The 14,777-nt window shown below is 38.9% G+C and overlaps 1 protein-coding gene across 5 annotated transcripts in view; it reads left to right on the forward strand.

The window, feature by feature from the left end:
• Positions 1 to 14,777, forward strand: part of RAP1GDS1 (Rap1 GTPase-GDP dissociation stimulator 1) — a 104,936-nt gene that overhangs the window by 50,694 nt on the left and 39,465 nt on the right. For 2 of the 5 annotated variants that reach the window (XM_030007295.1, XM_030007301.1), the window contains exons 3-4: positions 5,457 to 5,579; positions 10,218 to 10,343. In XM_030007295.1, coding sequence (XP_029863155.1) covers positions 5,457 to 5,579; positions 10,218 to 10,343 — 249 coding nt within the window. Of the gene's footprint in view, positions 1 to 5,456; positions 5,641 to 10,217; positions 10,344 to 14,777 lie in introns of those variants that run through there. The other 3 variants (XM_030007310.1, XM_030007317.1, XM_041122488.1) reach the window with 3 other exon arrangements.

A 14,777-nucleotide genomic window follows, 5' to 3' on the forward strand; every position in this document is an offset into this window, starting at 1 on the left:
CCTGCCTTTTCTTTCACTTGAAGGTGGACGAAATGATGCAGAGAGGAGAAGAGGGTGAAATAGAGAGGAGTGAAATTTCACAGGAAATAGAGCTGAGAGGGGAGAGAGTGTAGAATTTAATTTGAGACACTCATTGGATTTTTTTTCTATAGTGATTTCTGCTACTTAATTAAGCAGTCTGATAGGCACGGTGCTCAGCTCTCCAGCTCTGATCTATGGCATTAAAGAATTTCCTGGCCACACCCTTTATTATTCTGACTTCAGGCACTGCAAAAACCATGAAAAGCAAGGATATTGGCATTTTAATCACCCAGCTATGACATTAATAAGATTTGGGCACTATGTGATCTAACATACCCTTTGTCTTGATATCTAGTGATATAAAGAGACATCTAAAGCCGCAGGTTTAACCTTAGAGGTTTTTTCCCAAAATTATGCTGCTGTGGCACATCACTGGATTATATTGTGTGCAAAAGGGCTGTTTCTAAAGCAGCATTATTACAGTCCTACAGTTTCTTTGCTTTAAGATGGGGGCAGCGGGTGCTCTACGGGTGGGTTGCTGTGTGCAGACTGAAAATCAGGCTTTAAAAGAAAGCATTTGAAATCTGGATATCACATTTAGCAAAAGGATTTTGAGGTGTGACAACCTAACGTCAGGCTACCTAGATTGTTAGGTCTCCTTAAGACACAAATTGAACAGATTTGAAAGGGGGTGCAGTTCTGCTAACGGAGTTAAAATGGTAAGCATAAGCCAGCTTTTTGGCATGTGATTAATGTTGGCTCTAATTTCCTTTTTCTCCATTATTGAAAGCATGGGAGGAGATTATGTGGTGGAGATTTTGCGTAGATCTTTCTTGCTCCTAGAGAAACATTTGGTTTTACTTGCTCCAACTACAGCTGACACTACATTGAAATAGCAAATCAGAAGATGACAACTGAAATAAGTTTCCAAAATAATTTAGCCTCTAATAATTTAGTAGGAAGCTCAGAATGAAGCAAGCATGCAGCAGATTCATATCCTTACAAATAACCAAATAATACCTCTTCCATGCATACACATGGAGACAGGAAGCCAGGCAGGCCTTCTCCAGCCTCTGAAGAGAGCAAATAAAGGCAAGAATTGAGGGTTGCCTATGCTAAAGCCATTAGCAATTTCTAACACTTGCAGCAAAACCCAAACTATTTCTCCTAGGGCCAGCCAGTGGTAGGGGTACCAGACCTTTGGCAACATCGGTGTGTGATCTTCCAGTCTTAGGTTCTGCAGAAGGAAAACCAAATCATGGTTTTTACAATCAAAGTGAAAATACTGCTACATAAACATGACCCTTCATCGTCATCTCCAAAACAATAATGCCACACACACTTTTTCCTTTATTTCTGTCCCTGCGTATGTCCCTTTGCCTTTTATGCAGAACTCATGTTATAAGAAGCTGAGCAAAAAAGAGACAGAAGTACATGGGCCTCAATGGGCGGGCAGTCTAAATCCATGCTTCCTAAAGTCCCTGCCGTAACAACCATGCCACTCTCCAGTTGCAAGTGGAAAAAACAAAGGAGAAGAAAAGCTTGGCTTGATTTAGGGCGGGTATTTGCTTTTCAATGCTGTCTGCAGCTGGAGTCCTTTACTACCAGTTATACCTTCAGTGCATCCTGCAGAACAGGGTCTAGAACTGCACATATACATGTGCACAGTCACACACAAGACTCTTAGCTCATGTTTTCCAAGTAGCCATGAAGTAATTGTCCCATTTGGGCACTTCTAAGAAACAGCCACTGCTTATATACTTACAGTTGTGCTGAAATAATCTTCAAAACCTCCGACTTGGTATTTTCTTTGAAAGCCATGTATTTCAACACTTGCTACCTGAGCTGAGCGTACAGTTGACTCCTCAGACAAGTGAAGGGTGGCTGAAGATCTTCATTTGGACTTCCCAATTTCCACAGGGCAGCCCTGTGCATTAATTGCCTATTAAGCCCTCCTCCTTTAAAAGAATATTAAAAATACTGAGCAAAAATGCTAGACTTAAGAAGACAATTTTAGGTTTATATATAAGACATTCTGTTCCAATTAAAATCTCCTTCCTTGTCTAAGCATTTCAAAAGCCCACCAAAAAGATTGATTTTTCTATAGCAAAAATATCTGCCAGTTACATATGTCTTAAGAAATTAATTTGTATATTTCAGCACATTCTTGTTTTCCCCACCATCTTTATTAGAACTTTAATGTGATGAACTTAGAATCCCTGGGAAAAAATTATTTATTCTGCAGATACAAAACAGGACAATTTAGAGTAACATGCATGAGGATGTAACAGTAATTTTATTGGCACATTCCCTTACGATGCCTTATTGGAGGATGTACTATAAACTACCTGCAAGGATTTAATGTCATAATGTCATATCTTTATTTTGACACTGGATTAATTTGTATATTACACCAAGTGTAAATTGTAAATGTTTTGCAGAGGAAGAGCAGGGCTTAGGTAGACTTGGAGTAGACAAGCTGAAGCACCCCATGGCATTTTTTACACCCAAGGCAATTACTGGCAAAAATGCCTCAGAGAGCATATGTGGGCTGCATAGTCAGTAGCTATTCTTCTGCCTGATGCCAGATTAATATGCTTTTCCCCTCAAACATTTATGCATGAGCACTTACTCAGGGTAGGGTGGAGGTAGGAGTATCCCTGCCCAGTGGTAGGAGAGCTAGCCTTGCTGCTGGTCAAACTAATCAGGCTTCCTTCTTTTGTGACTAGCAAAAGTTTGATCTTGGTACTCAGCCTGGGTAACAAGAACCAGTGGGATATTGGTTTGAAGGGCAAAGTATATGTAGGTGTGCCTCCTGTACTGCTTAAGAGTAAGAAAAAAGTCAATGGTCTGTTTTCACCTATGCGATCCCAGCTAGCTGATTTCCGGATTTCCAACAGGTCTGTTAAGGCCTCTGCTTTTATTGGTGCTCACTTGCTTATCTTAATAAAATAAATCAGTGCATATCTGCTACACACAACTGGCCTGGAGAAGCATTTAATTTTATTTTCCCACTTCTTGCAGGATATGTTTTGTTCTATTTATGTAATTGATGCTTTGCACAGTAATGAGTCCATCAAACTACAGATCATAAAAATAAGACTGGATACTCTGTATCTCAGCAGCATGGCAGGAGAAAATACATTAATGTCTCCTGCCTACTATTTGTGGCTAACATTATAGAGGTTCATAGATATCTACATTTCCAATTTTGAATTCTGTACTTTCAGTTTTGAACTTAAGGGAGAAGGGCAATCTCTTCTTTAATAGACAGCTAAGATGTCTGTACCACTGTTTAGTCCTGACATGATTTTCACTGAAATCAAACTTTTCTTTCATCTACATATATATCCATGGGAGAATATATCTACTAAGTATATGCTATATGTCAGAACTTACTAAAGCTTCCAAATAAGCCATAAGCTCCTTTACACTATATCTTCTGAGAGGGTTTCTCAGTGCATTTCAAAAATTGCAGTTAACTAGATTGCAAACAGATTGTAATAATTAGCACTTATATTACACATGATATGTTGAAATTAATCAATCTTCATTTTATACCTACTCTGTAATCAGATGTCATCACTGACATATTGTAGATGAGTAGTCCTAGCCAAAGACCAACATCCCAAGATGGAATTGAATATAGAAACACAGAGGCATAACTGCAATCCAGACTTGAAGTTCTCTCCTTTTAGTCCCTTTTCCATCACCTAGACATCACTGGCTGCCAGCCGGCGAAGCATGTACATACTGTATGTGAGCCACAAAACCCACGTGAATCACCTCTGCCAGGCTTGTGCTGGCTTCTGTTCAGGGTTTCTCCCGTGCTTGGAGGCAGCAGGGGTTGTCCTGGAGCTGCCACAAGTCAAAAATCAATTGCAGGATTGGAGGAGAGGAGGAGGAGGAGAGAGGAGGTGGTGAGCCCCATGACACATCATTACCAATTCAGAGGTGCAGCACAGCTAAACAGTGGTTGCAAACTGCTGCTCTAGAAGACTAGCTAGTTGTGGTGCACAAAATATGCATTTACTTGTTTTGGGGGAAAACAGAGAATGTTGTCTTGAAAAAACTATTGGATGAGATTAAGGCTCCTCCTTTGCTGTTCAAGAGTATGTAATATCCCTCCCTTTACTCCCAGATTTGAAAGATACTATATAAAACCAAAATCCATTGATTACTACTGGCGCTGCCCAGCCTGACTGTCTTGATAGCTCTTACACCAGAGTAAGGGTGCTTCTAAGAAACTGCAGAAAGTGGTGCTCAAAGGACTGTCTTCTCAACTCTGAAATGTTTACATCTGTTTCTCACTGTTACTGGCAAGCTCTAGCGATTTTTTTAATTTTAACTTGCACTTACTGTAAAGCTTTTATTTTAAGTGATGTGAGGGGGTTTGTGCATGTTGTAGTGCTTAAGAATGCCCCTGTGAGACAGGGTTGTCTTAGAACAGAGTTACATTCAGATGGATTTGTTTTGCTCTGCAAAAGCCATCAATTAGAGCATCTCACAGCCATCTTTGGAGAATGCAAGTAACTTCCGCTATGAATGGCTTAAGGAGTCATGCTACTTTCTAAAGCGATAGCTGCCATCTAATCATATTGTATGTCACACTAATATTCGTCTCAAATATGCCATTCTTTGAAAGCATTAGCAAAATATGTTTTAGCATCTAGTACCTTATCTTTCACTGCAGTTGAATCAATGTTAATTTTCGGTTTGTTATAGAGCTGTTGGCCAGCAATGCTAGGTGGAGCCCTGCTATGGAGCAGCTGCACAATTCCTCTCTACTACAGACAGAAAGAGGAAAGGTTTTGTCCCGAATCTTTGATCTCTACTACAAGAAACTCAGTGTTATTTTTCCCTTCCCCTTCTACTGAGACTATACTGGAGCTACTGGAGCTTAGCAGAGTAACATAGAAGATATTCAAGCTGAGCGTAAGAGGAGTCTAGACCAGGATCTGCTTAGCTCTCCCTCTTCTCCAGTTTCTGACTCCTACGCTGCATTAAGCTGTGCCCTCAGCTGTAAGGACTTCCCCCTTCAATCCTTGAAAGTTTCCAATAATTCATCACTTCAGAGTACCATTCCTTGATTTTTACATAGTACTTTAGGCTGCTGCATATCACTCCATCACCTTTAGTCTTTCTACCAGTCTCTCCAGTAGTTTCCCTATGTATGAGTATGTATCTGTATTTACTTATATAACACAGAGTCACCTTATAAAGATCAATTCATTAGGAATGGAGAAGTATTAAGTTCTGTGAGCACATCATATAAAATAAATATGATCACTGAAATAGCAGTTGACTTCTTATATGGGAAAATAATTACTTTAATAATTACCTTTGAGAAGACTTAACTTCCCTTCTGCTTTTCTTTCTTTTCTTCCCCAAAGCAAGCTGATGCACAAGTCATTTTTGTGTGATGTGTTTTTCAGATACGGAGACAAGTGAAAAAATCCAGAAAAGTGGAGTTCTTCAGGTGTTCGCGAGTCTGTTGACGCCACAGTCTTCCTGCACAGCAAAAGTAGCTAACATCATAGCAGAAGTAGCCAGAAATGGTGAGGTTTTCTACAAGAACTTTTCTGCTGGAACATCTTCAGTTTTTCACCTCACTTGTCAGTATGTTTTACTTCATTTATGTTTTCATTTTGTAGATTAGACACCTTTCATATCCTTCCCTTTCACTCTTTTTGTTTTGTCAAATTTTCTCTACTTTTTAATACAATCAAAACAGCATTTGGCTGCTGGAATTTTTTTTAGTCCTTACTTTCATGCTATTTAGTTTTTAAGGCAATCAATAGTATAAGTTATTGGGCAGAAATAGCACACCACCGGCTTTATGAAATGCATATAGAAAAAAAAGATGGGCATCAAGTAGTGCACACAGTTACAACAGTAGTATGTATACAGGTGGCTAAGGGATAGTAGATTGTTTCTTTGGTCTGAGATTTGTGATAACATTATTACCATTATGAGGCCTTTGATACCACACCAAAACCAGTTACTCCTATCTAAAGAGCATTATACATGTTAAGAGTAAGAGCCCAAGAACCCAAATGAGAATCAGGGCTCCATTTTGGTATGTATTATACACATACAGTCATATAATGTAGGAGATAATCTAAAACTATTGAAATTCTTTTTCCTTTAGAATTATCTTAAAGCTCACCCAATACCCTGCATACCTTGAGCTCAAAAAATGGCCTCATATCTGCAGGCAGGTGCTACTGGCAAACCCTGTGATGAGGGTAGGGGAGGTTCGTGGCTGACTTTTCTCACTCCTTGACTTGTTGCTGTCCCAGCCAAAGAGGCACAGAATGCATTTTGCACTTTAGTTCCCCAGAGGCCAGGCAGAGAAAAATAGGATGCCTCTTAACTCCTGTCCACATGCAGGCCTGGCAGCTGTACCTCTCTCCCTCTGTAAACTCTCATGCTGATGCCTCTTCAGAGAAGGGGCTACATTATTGCTGACTATTTCCACATTCCCTTTCCGCCTTTTCCTTGGAATTGTGATACTCCAGCTTCTTACTGCTAGCCCCTGTGTGACCTCCTCCACCCAATTCAGTGATTTTGAGACAATGCTATATATGGATATTCAGAAACAACATTAACAAGAAAAGAAGATATACATGGTTAGTTTTTAAGTTTTAAAATTATTTAGATAAATAGCCAGTAAAAAATGTAAACACAGAAATGTAAGATTAGAAATGTTTCAGAATGATAGATTCATGCAACCGTATCACATGCTTTTTCTGTACTTAATAAATTCATAAGTATATTTAGAATATTGCAGTCAACTGTTTATCCTCACAGTTAGTCCTTCTAGCTCCTACCTCAGAAGGGAGAAAGTTAAGAATAAAAGCAATGCTCACAATAGCTTAAGTGATTACTATGCATTGTTTCCTGCAAGATTCTCTTTACAGAGCGTTTTAGCCAGTATCTTTCAAATCTGAATTAATACATGAAATCTCTGAATAGTTTCTAATGTATCCTTTTTCCTGCCAGCTTTTAAACTGCTTTTATGAGTACACTCTCGAGAAGAGCTAGCATTTTACCTGGTTCATCATACAAAATAGCATTTGTCTTTTTCTTAAAGTTATTAGCAGATGTAACTGGGACCTCTAGCAGCCATGGTTAAAATGAAGGTATTCAGAAATTATTTAAGGTGCCCAGTGCTTTCAAGACTGGAATGAGCTGGGTGTTTCTCTTTGGATTCTAACTCTGTTGAAATAGTTGCTTAAGCAGGATAGCAGCGAATACCTCATTTGATTTTGTTGTTTACTTTGTCCTCTTACATAAGAATACAAGTGTTTCATGCTCGTATCGCACCTTTTTTCAACAAGCTTCAGGGCACTTCAAGAAATTTATGTTATCAACATCCTACAGATAGCAGGCATTAAACCCAGGCAATTGAACTGATTTCCCTATGGTCATGCCATGCAGCACTGGCAGAATAGTGCCTCTGACTCTGAATCCGAGCTTTACTGATAAAAGAGCATCTTTTTCTTCCCCACTTCTTGTTTTCCTTTCCCATTCCCCTCATCTGGTCCTTCACACATACACACACATGTAGTCACATCAAATCCCTCTACCTGCCTCAGTGGTTTTGTCATGTTTCATCTCCTCCTTTTCACCTTTTGCTCTGTTTCACCTCTCTAGCTCACATGACTTTTCCTCCTCCCAACATGAGCTTGTGTTAGTCTCTCCCATTTTAAATATCCAAACACACAAAACTCCCCCTAGTCACTCTTGTGTCTCCAGCTACAGCCATTTCCCTTTCAGCTGTGGGCATACTGAAGGCTCAGATGCACTTGCTATGTGGAGTTTCTCTCCCCACTGTGGACCTTTTAAACCCTCTTGCAAGGTCTTTAGTCTCCTCTTCTTTGCCAGGATCTTCCCAACCTGTAATACTACAACACAATTACATTTCTCTTTTGAAATCTTGTCTTCCTTTGCTTTATGTTACTCTGTCCTCTATGGTTGTCCTCCTAACTTCTTAAGCGATTCTTCACTATTTCCTCCAGAGGATCTGCTTCATTTCCCAGCCAGGTTAGTGGAAACCTTCTAAATGACTCTGTTCTTGATTACCTTCTCTTTCTTCTATTACTTCTGTGTACTATCACCTGCAAATATAGTTGCAGTTGCCACATTTTTGTTGCTGTTTCACAGATCTATTTTGCTACATATGGCACCATTTCTTTTACTTCTTGCCCTTACATGACCTTGATAAATACACGTTTGCTCAGCATATTGCCTAATTATTTTGTTGCTGAATGGGAGACTGAAAGCTTCTGCTCACTCCAAATGGAGGGAGGGTGGAGGAAAGGTTTCTTACTCCTTTTCACCACATGAGCAAGAACCTAAACATACAACAGAACGGACTGAGACCTCCCAGTCTTTTAGGAGAGAACAAGTTCTGTTCCCTGTCACCGACTAGGAAAAAAAATAAAATTAAAAATCTGACTGATGATGCAGAGACTATGGTAAGCTAGTGGGTGTAGAAGAAAGTGATGTCGGGAGAAGCTGAGGAACAGAGAAGAGTTTTTGTAGGCAACTAAGAGAGGAAGAGGCTGAGAGGACAGAGAAGACAGAGGGAGGAACGTAATACATTTAGTAAATAAATATTGAGATGAAGATGAAAGTGGGTGATAAAGAAATAGGTAAAAAGTTACAAGGACATGGCAAGACCAATTTTAAAGAACAGATGTATCTGATACTTGTTCTGTTCATCAGGATGGATACCACCACCATTTATCACAGTGTAGCATCTGTGTACCCTCTTAAAATGTTACAGTATCTTAGGAAGGTGGGTCAATTGTGCTGACTACTATCTTCTGTTGGACCTGCACAACTGTATAGATGTTGCTGATTGTACTTCTTCCACTTGTTGATATATCAAAGTTTATCATCACGTGAGGATTGCTTACCTCTATGACAATTATTTCTTTAGCTAAAATAAAACTGCAAGATTAACTACAAAAGATTTTGTAGCTACCGAAACATCAAAGAACATTGTAATAGGTGCAACAAAGGGAGTATTTAAGAAGATGTATTTCTATTTCAAACATTGTATGAAATCTTTGAGTTATTGGAATGAGGGGTTCTGTTGATCCAGAATCAGAAAAAACTTTCTCATCTCTTTTTATGGGGATTGCACACCCTGGTTCATTCTGTCTCATAAATGACTAAGTAACACAAAGGTAAACTGATTTTGGAAGATCCAACATAGTCTAGGATCAGGAAGAGACGTAATTTGCAATTCACAACAAATGAAAAACGTATTGACCTTTTGCCTATTACAATGCTACGTCACTGAAGGGTGCTCCGTAGTGAGCTATTAAGTAACGCTATCGGTGTATCAGGTGGTTGCTTCTGTAAACTTACCTTGTAAAATGTGCAGCCCAGTGCCTGCCTAACTATAGCTCCTTCTGGAGACCAGTCCTTTATCTCTCTGACACCAGGATAATTCTCTATGACTTGCACAGATGTGGAATAATACTTTGGTTCTCTGTGACTGGGGGACATAGCAGGAAGGAAGGACAGAAAGGCAGAGAGCTTCCCACTGGATGGGTCCTCTAGCTGTCCTCCTGTGGTGGGCATCAGTTAGACTGTCGAAAGGTACAGGCATTTGGGTTTACGTAATCTCTTTTGTATTTTCTTTTCCTTTCCTTACCTTCCAAATAAAGAGCCTGTTACTTAGCTTTAATTCCCTTTTTTTTTTTTTTTTTTTTTTTTTAAAGCAAAAGCTTTTTAGGAGTTCTAATTAAGGTAACAGAGAGTAAAAAACACTGCTCATTTGGGAGTATGAATACTAGTTTTTAAGTCGTCTTTTATGTTATTTAGTAACTTTAATTTATGTTGAATTTGCTGGGGTGGAAAAAAAGGTTGTGAATTCACTGTTCTTTTCAGCACTTCTTTATCCTGCTAAAAACATGCTCAGTCTGAGGTATGTTAAATTAGTTTTCATGAAAGTCAATTAAATACTCTTAATTCCTTCCAAATTAACGAATAATGGAAAGAACATAAGCCCCAGTCCCAACTTGGGCTTACTCTCTAGAAGCTTGCATGAGAACTTACATTGGTTGTCTATGCATATGTTTATTCTCACAAAAGGCCCAGTTGCAATGCCAGAGTAACTAGAATGGATGAAACTGAAAATAGCCGGCTTGCTTTAACAGGCTTTGCATTATTTGCAGAATTTATGCGGAACCCATGTGTGGATGCTGGGTTGATCCCTCCTTTGGTGCAGCTGTTAAACTGCAAAGACCAGGAAGTATTGCTTCAAACAGGACGTGCCCTGGGCAATATATGCTACGATAGCCGTGAGTGTTGAAATATGCCATATTTTGTAGATGTTCTTGTAGGAGGGAGGGGGATGTTTTGGTGTTCTGTACATTGTGTCCTGGGGCATCATTTTCCTCTTTTCTTGATTTTAATTTACCACATGACTCTTCTAATTGTATGGGACAATTGAATGTCACACTTGCATTATGCTTCTGTGACAGAAAGAGTAAAAAAACTGTTTCAATATTGTGATACAACTGGGTATACGAATAGAAAAGATTTATGATCCTGGGTTTGTTTTTTTTAAACATAACGAGCTAAGTTTTCAAGGAACAGGTGCTACATACACAGAGGCCTGAATAGTTAATTTTTCCTCAGAATGTCTCAGAAGGGGACAGAGTCTGAAGGGAATATTCATATTCTACCAGTCTCAAAGCTGTGCAGAGCTACATATGTGGCTGAAATGATGCCTGAGCTATGTTGCTGATTCTTAGAATTCTTATGTGGCCAATCAATTGCTCCAAGATTACAGATTGGTGTTTTTTGTAGTCAGGGGTTATACGGGGTGGGGGAAGGTGATTGGTGAGGTTTTTTAGCTTTTTGTGGGCACAATAAATTTTGCAGTGCCAAGCAATTGAGTTTTGAAATGCAATTGTGACTCCATGTGCTGATTACATGCATGGATATGTCATTTGCAAAACCAAACCAGTGGTTGCAGTGTTTTGAAAATGCAGCCTCATTATCCCTTACTTTAAATATTTTGATAAAAGCCAGTGCACAATAAATATGGTCCAGAAGCAGAGACACCAGGAACATCTTTCTGTGCACATGAAGGAATTAGAAGCCTATGGATGTCTGCAGATGGGAAGTGAGATGAAATTGTAAAAGCATTTTGTTTTCTTGAGATTTAGTGGCTTATTTCATAGGCAAAGAAATTTTCTTTGTACTGTGTGTTGCATTTACTAAAAGTTTTGCTGTTCTGAATATTGTCTGTTGAAAAAATTGAATTATTAGTAGCCTTTCTCCTTGCTACTTTTTTTCATCCTAATTTGGAAATTTACATTTTATATTGTTTTAAATTACCTTGCCTTTGACCTCAGGGAAGTTAACCAGATTTTCCATGCTGGCATTTTCATTTACAGACAACTACTGCTTGAGGATGTTAATGTATAATTCTTTCATTTAGGATTTTCTTTAAGGTGACCAATCAACTGAACAGCTGCTTCCCCATGGAAACTTCAAGTAGAAGCTGTTGAGCTTTCTATAACATAATTTATTTACTATATTTTATTTCAGGGTCATATGTGATATAAAGCTCACTCCCAGGTGGCACTGGTTTATTTCATATAAGTAAAATCTACATAACTATTCATGTCATTGTTGTTCAGCCCACATTTTTTCATGAAATACAATAAGGACACACAAAAATGGTTTTATAGTATCAGGTACTGTGGACTACTGCTGGCTTTTACAGTGCAGGATTTATCCAGTACAGAAAAGCTGTATTACACGCCTTGTGTTGCCCTTCTGTGGAGCAAAGCTGGCACTGATAAAATCTACAGCAGGCAGTGACGTGTTCTGTATGCCGTGTGTTGCTGTGCTCCTGTGGGAGGACAGTCACTACCTTCCCTGTGTAATTGAGTAAGATTAATGAATAAATGTAATAAAATGTCACAAAAATCAAGATTAGCATCTTGGATTTGAGTGGAAGAGGATTTTTACAGTGCTTATTTATTACATCCACCCTATCTGACTTTATTTTGTATGTTATCTTAATGTGTAGTGGTTATGTAGTTGTGATGTACCCTATCCTAAATGCTTATTTAGGACAAATACTTTCAATATGTTTATTACTATAAAATTTAATATATTTTCATTTATGACTATCATTTTTCGCCTAATAAAAAGCTGTAAAGTATAACAAAGACAAGGTGTGGAGGCCAATAGTTCTAATAATAAATGTTGTTATGTATTGATAGTCTTTTTCTTTTCAATTGAGACAAAAGCAGCTGTTACCCTTCTGATAATTGGGACTCGTATAAGAACTTGAAATACATCAGTAACTATATTTTACCATATACATGAGCATTTTTTCACTTCTACTGCCCATGTAATTGTAACATGCAGTAACGAGGAAGGTCTTTAAGTCCTAAATCAATGTTAGGCTGAAACTATGAAATCAAGCCCATATTGAATGGCTCATAGAAACATTTCTATTTATTGAAAGCCCCAATTATTCTGTACTTCATCCCAGCAAGCATGCATCACTTTGCTTAGTGACAGTTTGTGCAAAAAGGAGTTAATCAGGTCTCTATTTTTGAGAGAAGTCTGCATGGCGCAGGATAAAATTTGTGGGACAAATTGCTTTTCCTACAGGGAAGGCCCCTTAAAAGTGGCCTTACAGAGGAAGAGGATTGCCTGAAATGTTTCTTGATTAAATGAAAATCGCAGTGGTTTCTCAGAGTTCACAGATCCCAGAGTTGCTGCATGAAGGCAAGACCATTTCCACATAAATTCAGGAGGGGCTACTCCTGGAACGCAGCTGCTGTGGAAAGGTAATTCATGGCTAAGTCCCAGTGCTGGAAGAGGTTTTGTACCTTCTACAAGGTAAAAGGGAGATTACACACTTGCTGGCAAGAGACCTTACTGAACAGATTCATGTCCTCACAGAAAACATGAAATGAAAACCTGTTGACTTACTGACAGATTTTCTTCTCTATTAAGTTTGAGATACACATGCACAGTGTTATTGTCTGGGTGCTTATCAGTGTTAGCCCCCTAAAATAATACTGAATCACCTGTTTGAGCATGGAAGAAAATACAGAGAATTAAACGCATTCCGTAAACAGTTAGAGAGGAAAAAATAGGTCAAATTTATCCCAAGCAGCCTTCAGAGCATCCTTTTTAAAGTATTTTATGTTGTGAAGACATCTGCTTTATGTGAGTCTCTGAACATCAAGAATACAGGCAAATATAATTGCAAAGCAAAGTAGAAGGAAGCTTTGTTAGTACTGATGAGGCTTCTAGTTTCCCAGCTTTCCTCTTGCAGAGATGAAAGAAACAATTGAGGCAGCCAAAAAGATTTTAAGTCAGAAGCAATGAATTTAACTAATCACAGTACGCAGACTGTTCAATACTGTCTTACAATTTAAGAACAGATACATTACTGCATGTTCCTGTACAGCCTGTAATTGTTCTATATGCTTTATCTAGTAAACGCCACATACACCTGAGCCCCCAAATTTTTGTCAAAGCAGAAAGTGCAAAGCAAAGAAATGGAGACATGATCTCTCCTCCTCTCCCTCCGGCTTTTTCCCCCACTGTATCTACAGCCTGTACCAAGTACAGCTGCTTGTACTTCTGTATCCCCAGACAACTGACTCCTCAGCCTAACTTAGGGAGAGAATTTTGTCTGAACTATATTACTAAATGCAAAGCTCCTAGCGCACTCATTCCTTTTAACCACCAGTTACGTTTTTTCACTTATAATCAAAGCTAAATTCTTAGGCATTGTCCAGTCAGAGCATAAGACCTATCCTAGCTGCTTCACAAGTCTTTATCCATGAATCAAACTACAGCTACTTTTCTACTGTCTTTCTTTCCAGCCCCCCTGCCATTCTCCCCAGTGCTGTTTCTTTAGCAAGTTTGTTCATTTAGGGCTGTTACAGATGTTACAGACTAGTAGGGTATACCTCCAAAACTCTTCTAAGATCCCTCTGCGCCTTGGTTCCACATGCAACATGAAGATCACATCTCCGTTGTTTGGGAAAGGTTATGTTTAACATAACATGGTTCTTGCTACAAAAAGCAATGTCTTAAGTCAGAGCAGAATGGTTAATTCTGCTGTAGATAAAGCCTAAAAATTATTTGCTACCATCAGCTCTGGCAGTTGGAATATTAAGGTAAAGAGCAGCATTATCCAAATTGCAGCTTGTGATCACTTCACGAACAACCTGATGGCTAGTACACACCTCAGCTCTCTCTGCTGGCTTCTTTCCCAATAGACTGGGAAGACTCTGGTGACTTGAATCATGTGGCAGATTGAGTGCTTGCGGGACAGGGAGACCGAGACCACAGTTTTCAAGGTAGGCCTGCCTTCTTGTAAGACCCACATGAGAATGTGGGAGAAGGACAAAACCTGTCTGTAGCCAGGTCTCTGTCCTGCTCTGACACCCCACACACCAATGCAGTTTGTACAGATGAAAGATCAGGCCAACCAGATAAATTTTAGTCAAGAATTTTAATGGCAGATGATGCTATATTAAAATAGTAGTATTTTCTTAGCAGATAATAGCCTCACAATACTTTTTATCATTAAGTTTGCGATGCGCATGCTATCTTAATCTCAGTGATCTTTCCACAGGTAGTTTGTTTGTTACACACTTCACTTTTGAACTTATTGACAAACTATTTTCCTGTGTTTTTATATAGCATTGAGCATGCTATAGGAGCTACAATAATTATACTATAAA

This window comes from Aquila chrysaetos, chromosome 1 (genome assembly GCF_900496995.4).
Source record: "Aquila chrysaetos chrysaetos chromosome 1, bAquChr1.4, whole genome shotgun sequence".
NCBI lineage: Eukaryota > Metazoa > Chordata > Aves > Accipitriformes > Accipitridae > Aquila > Aquila chrysaetos.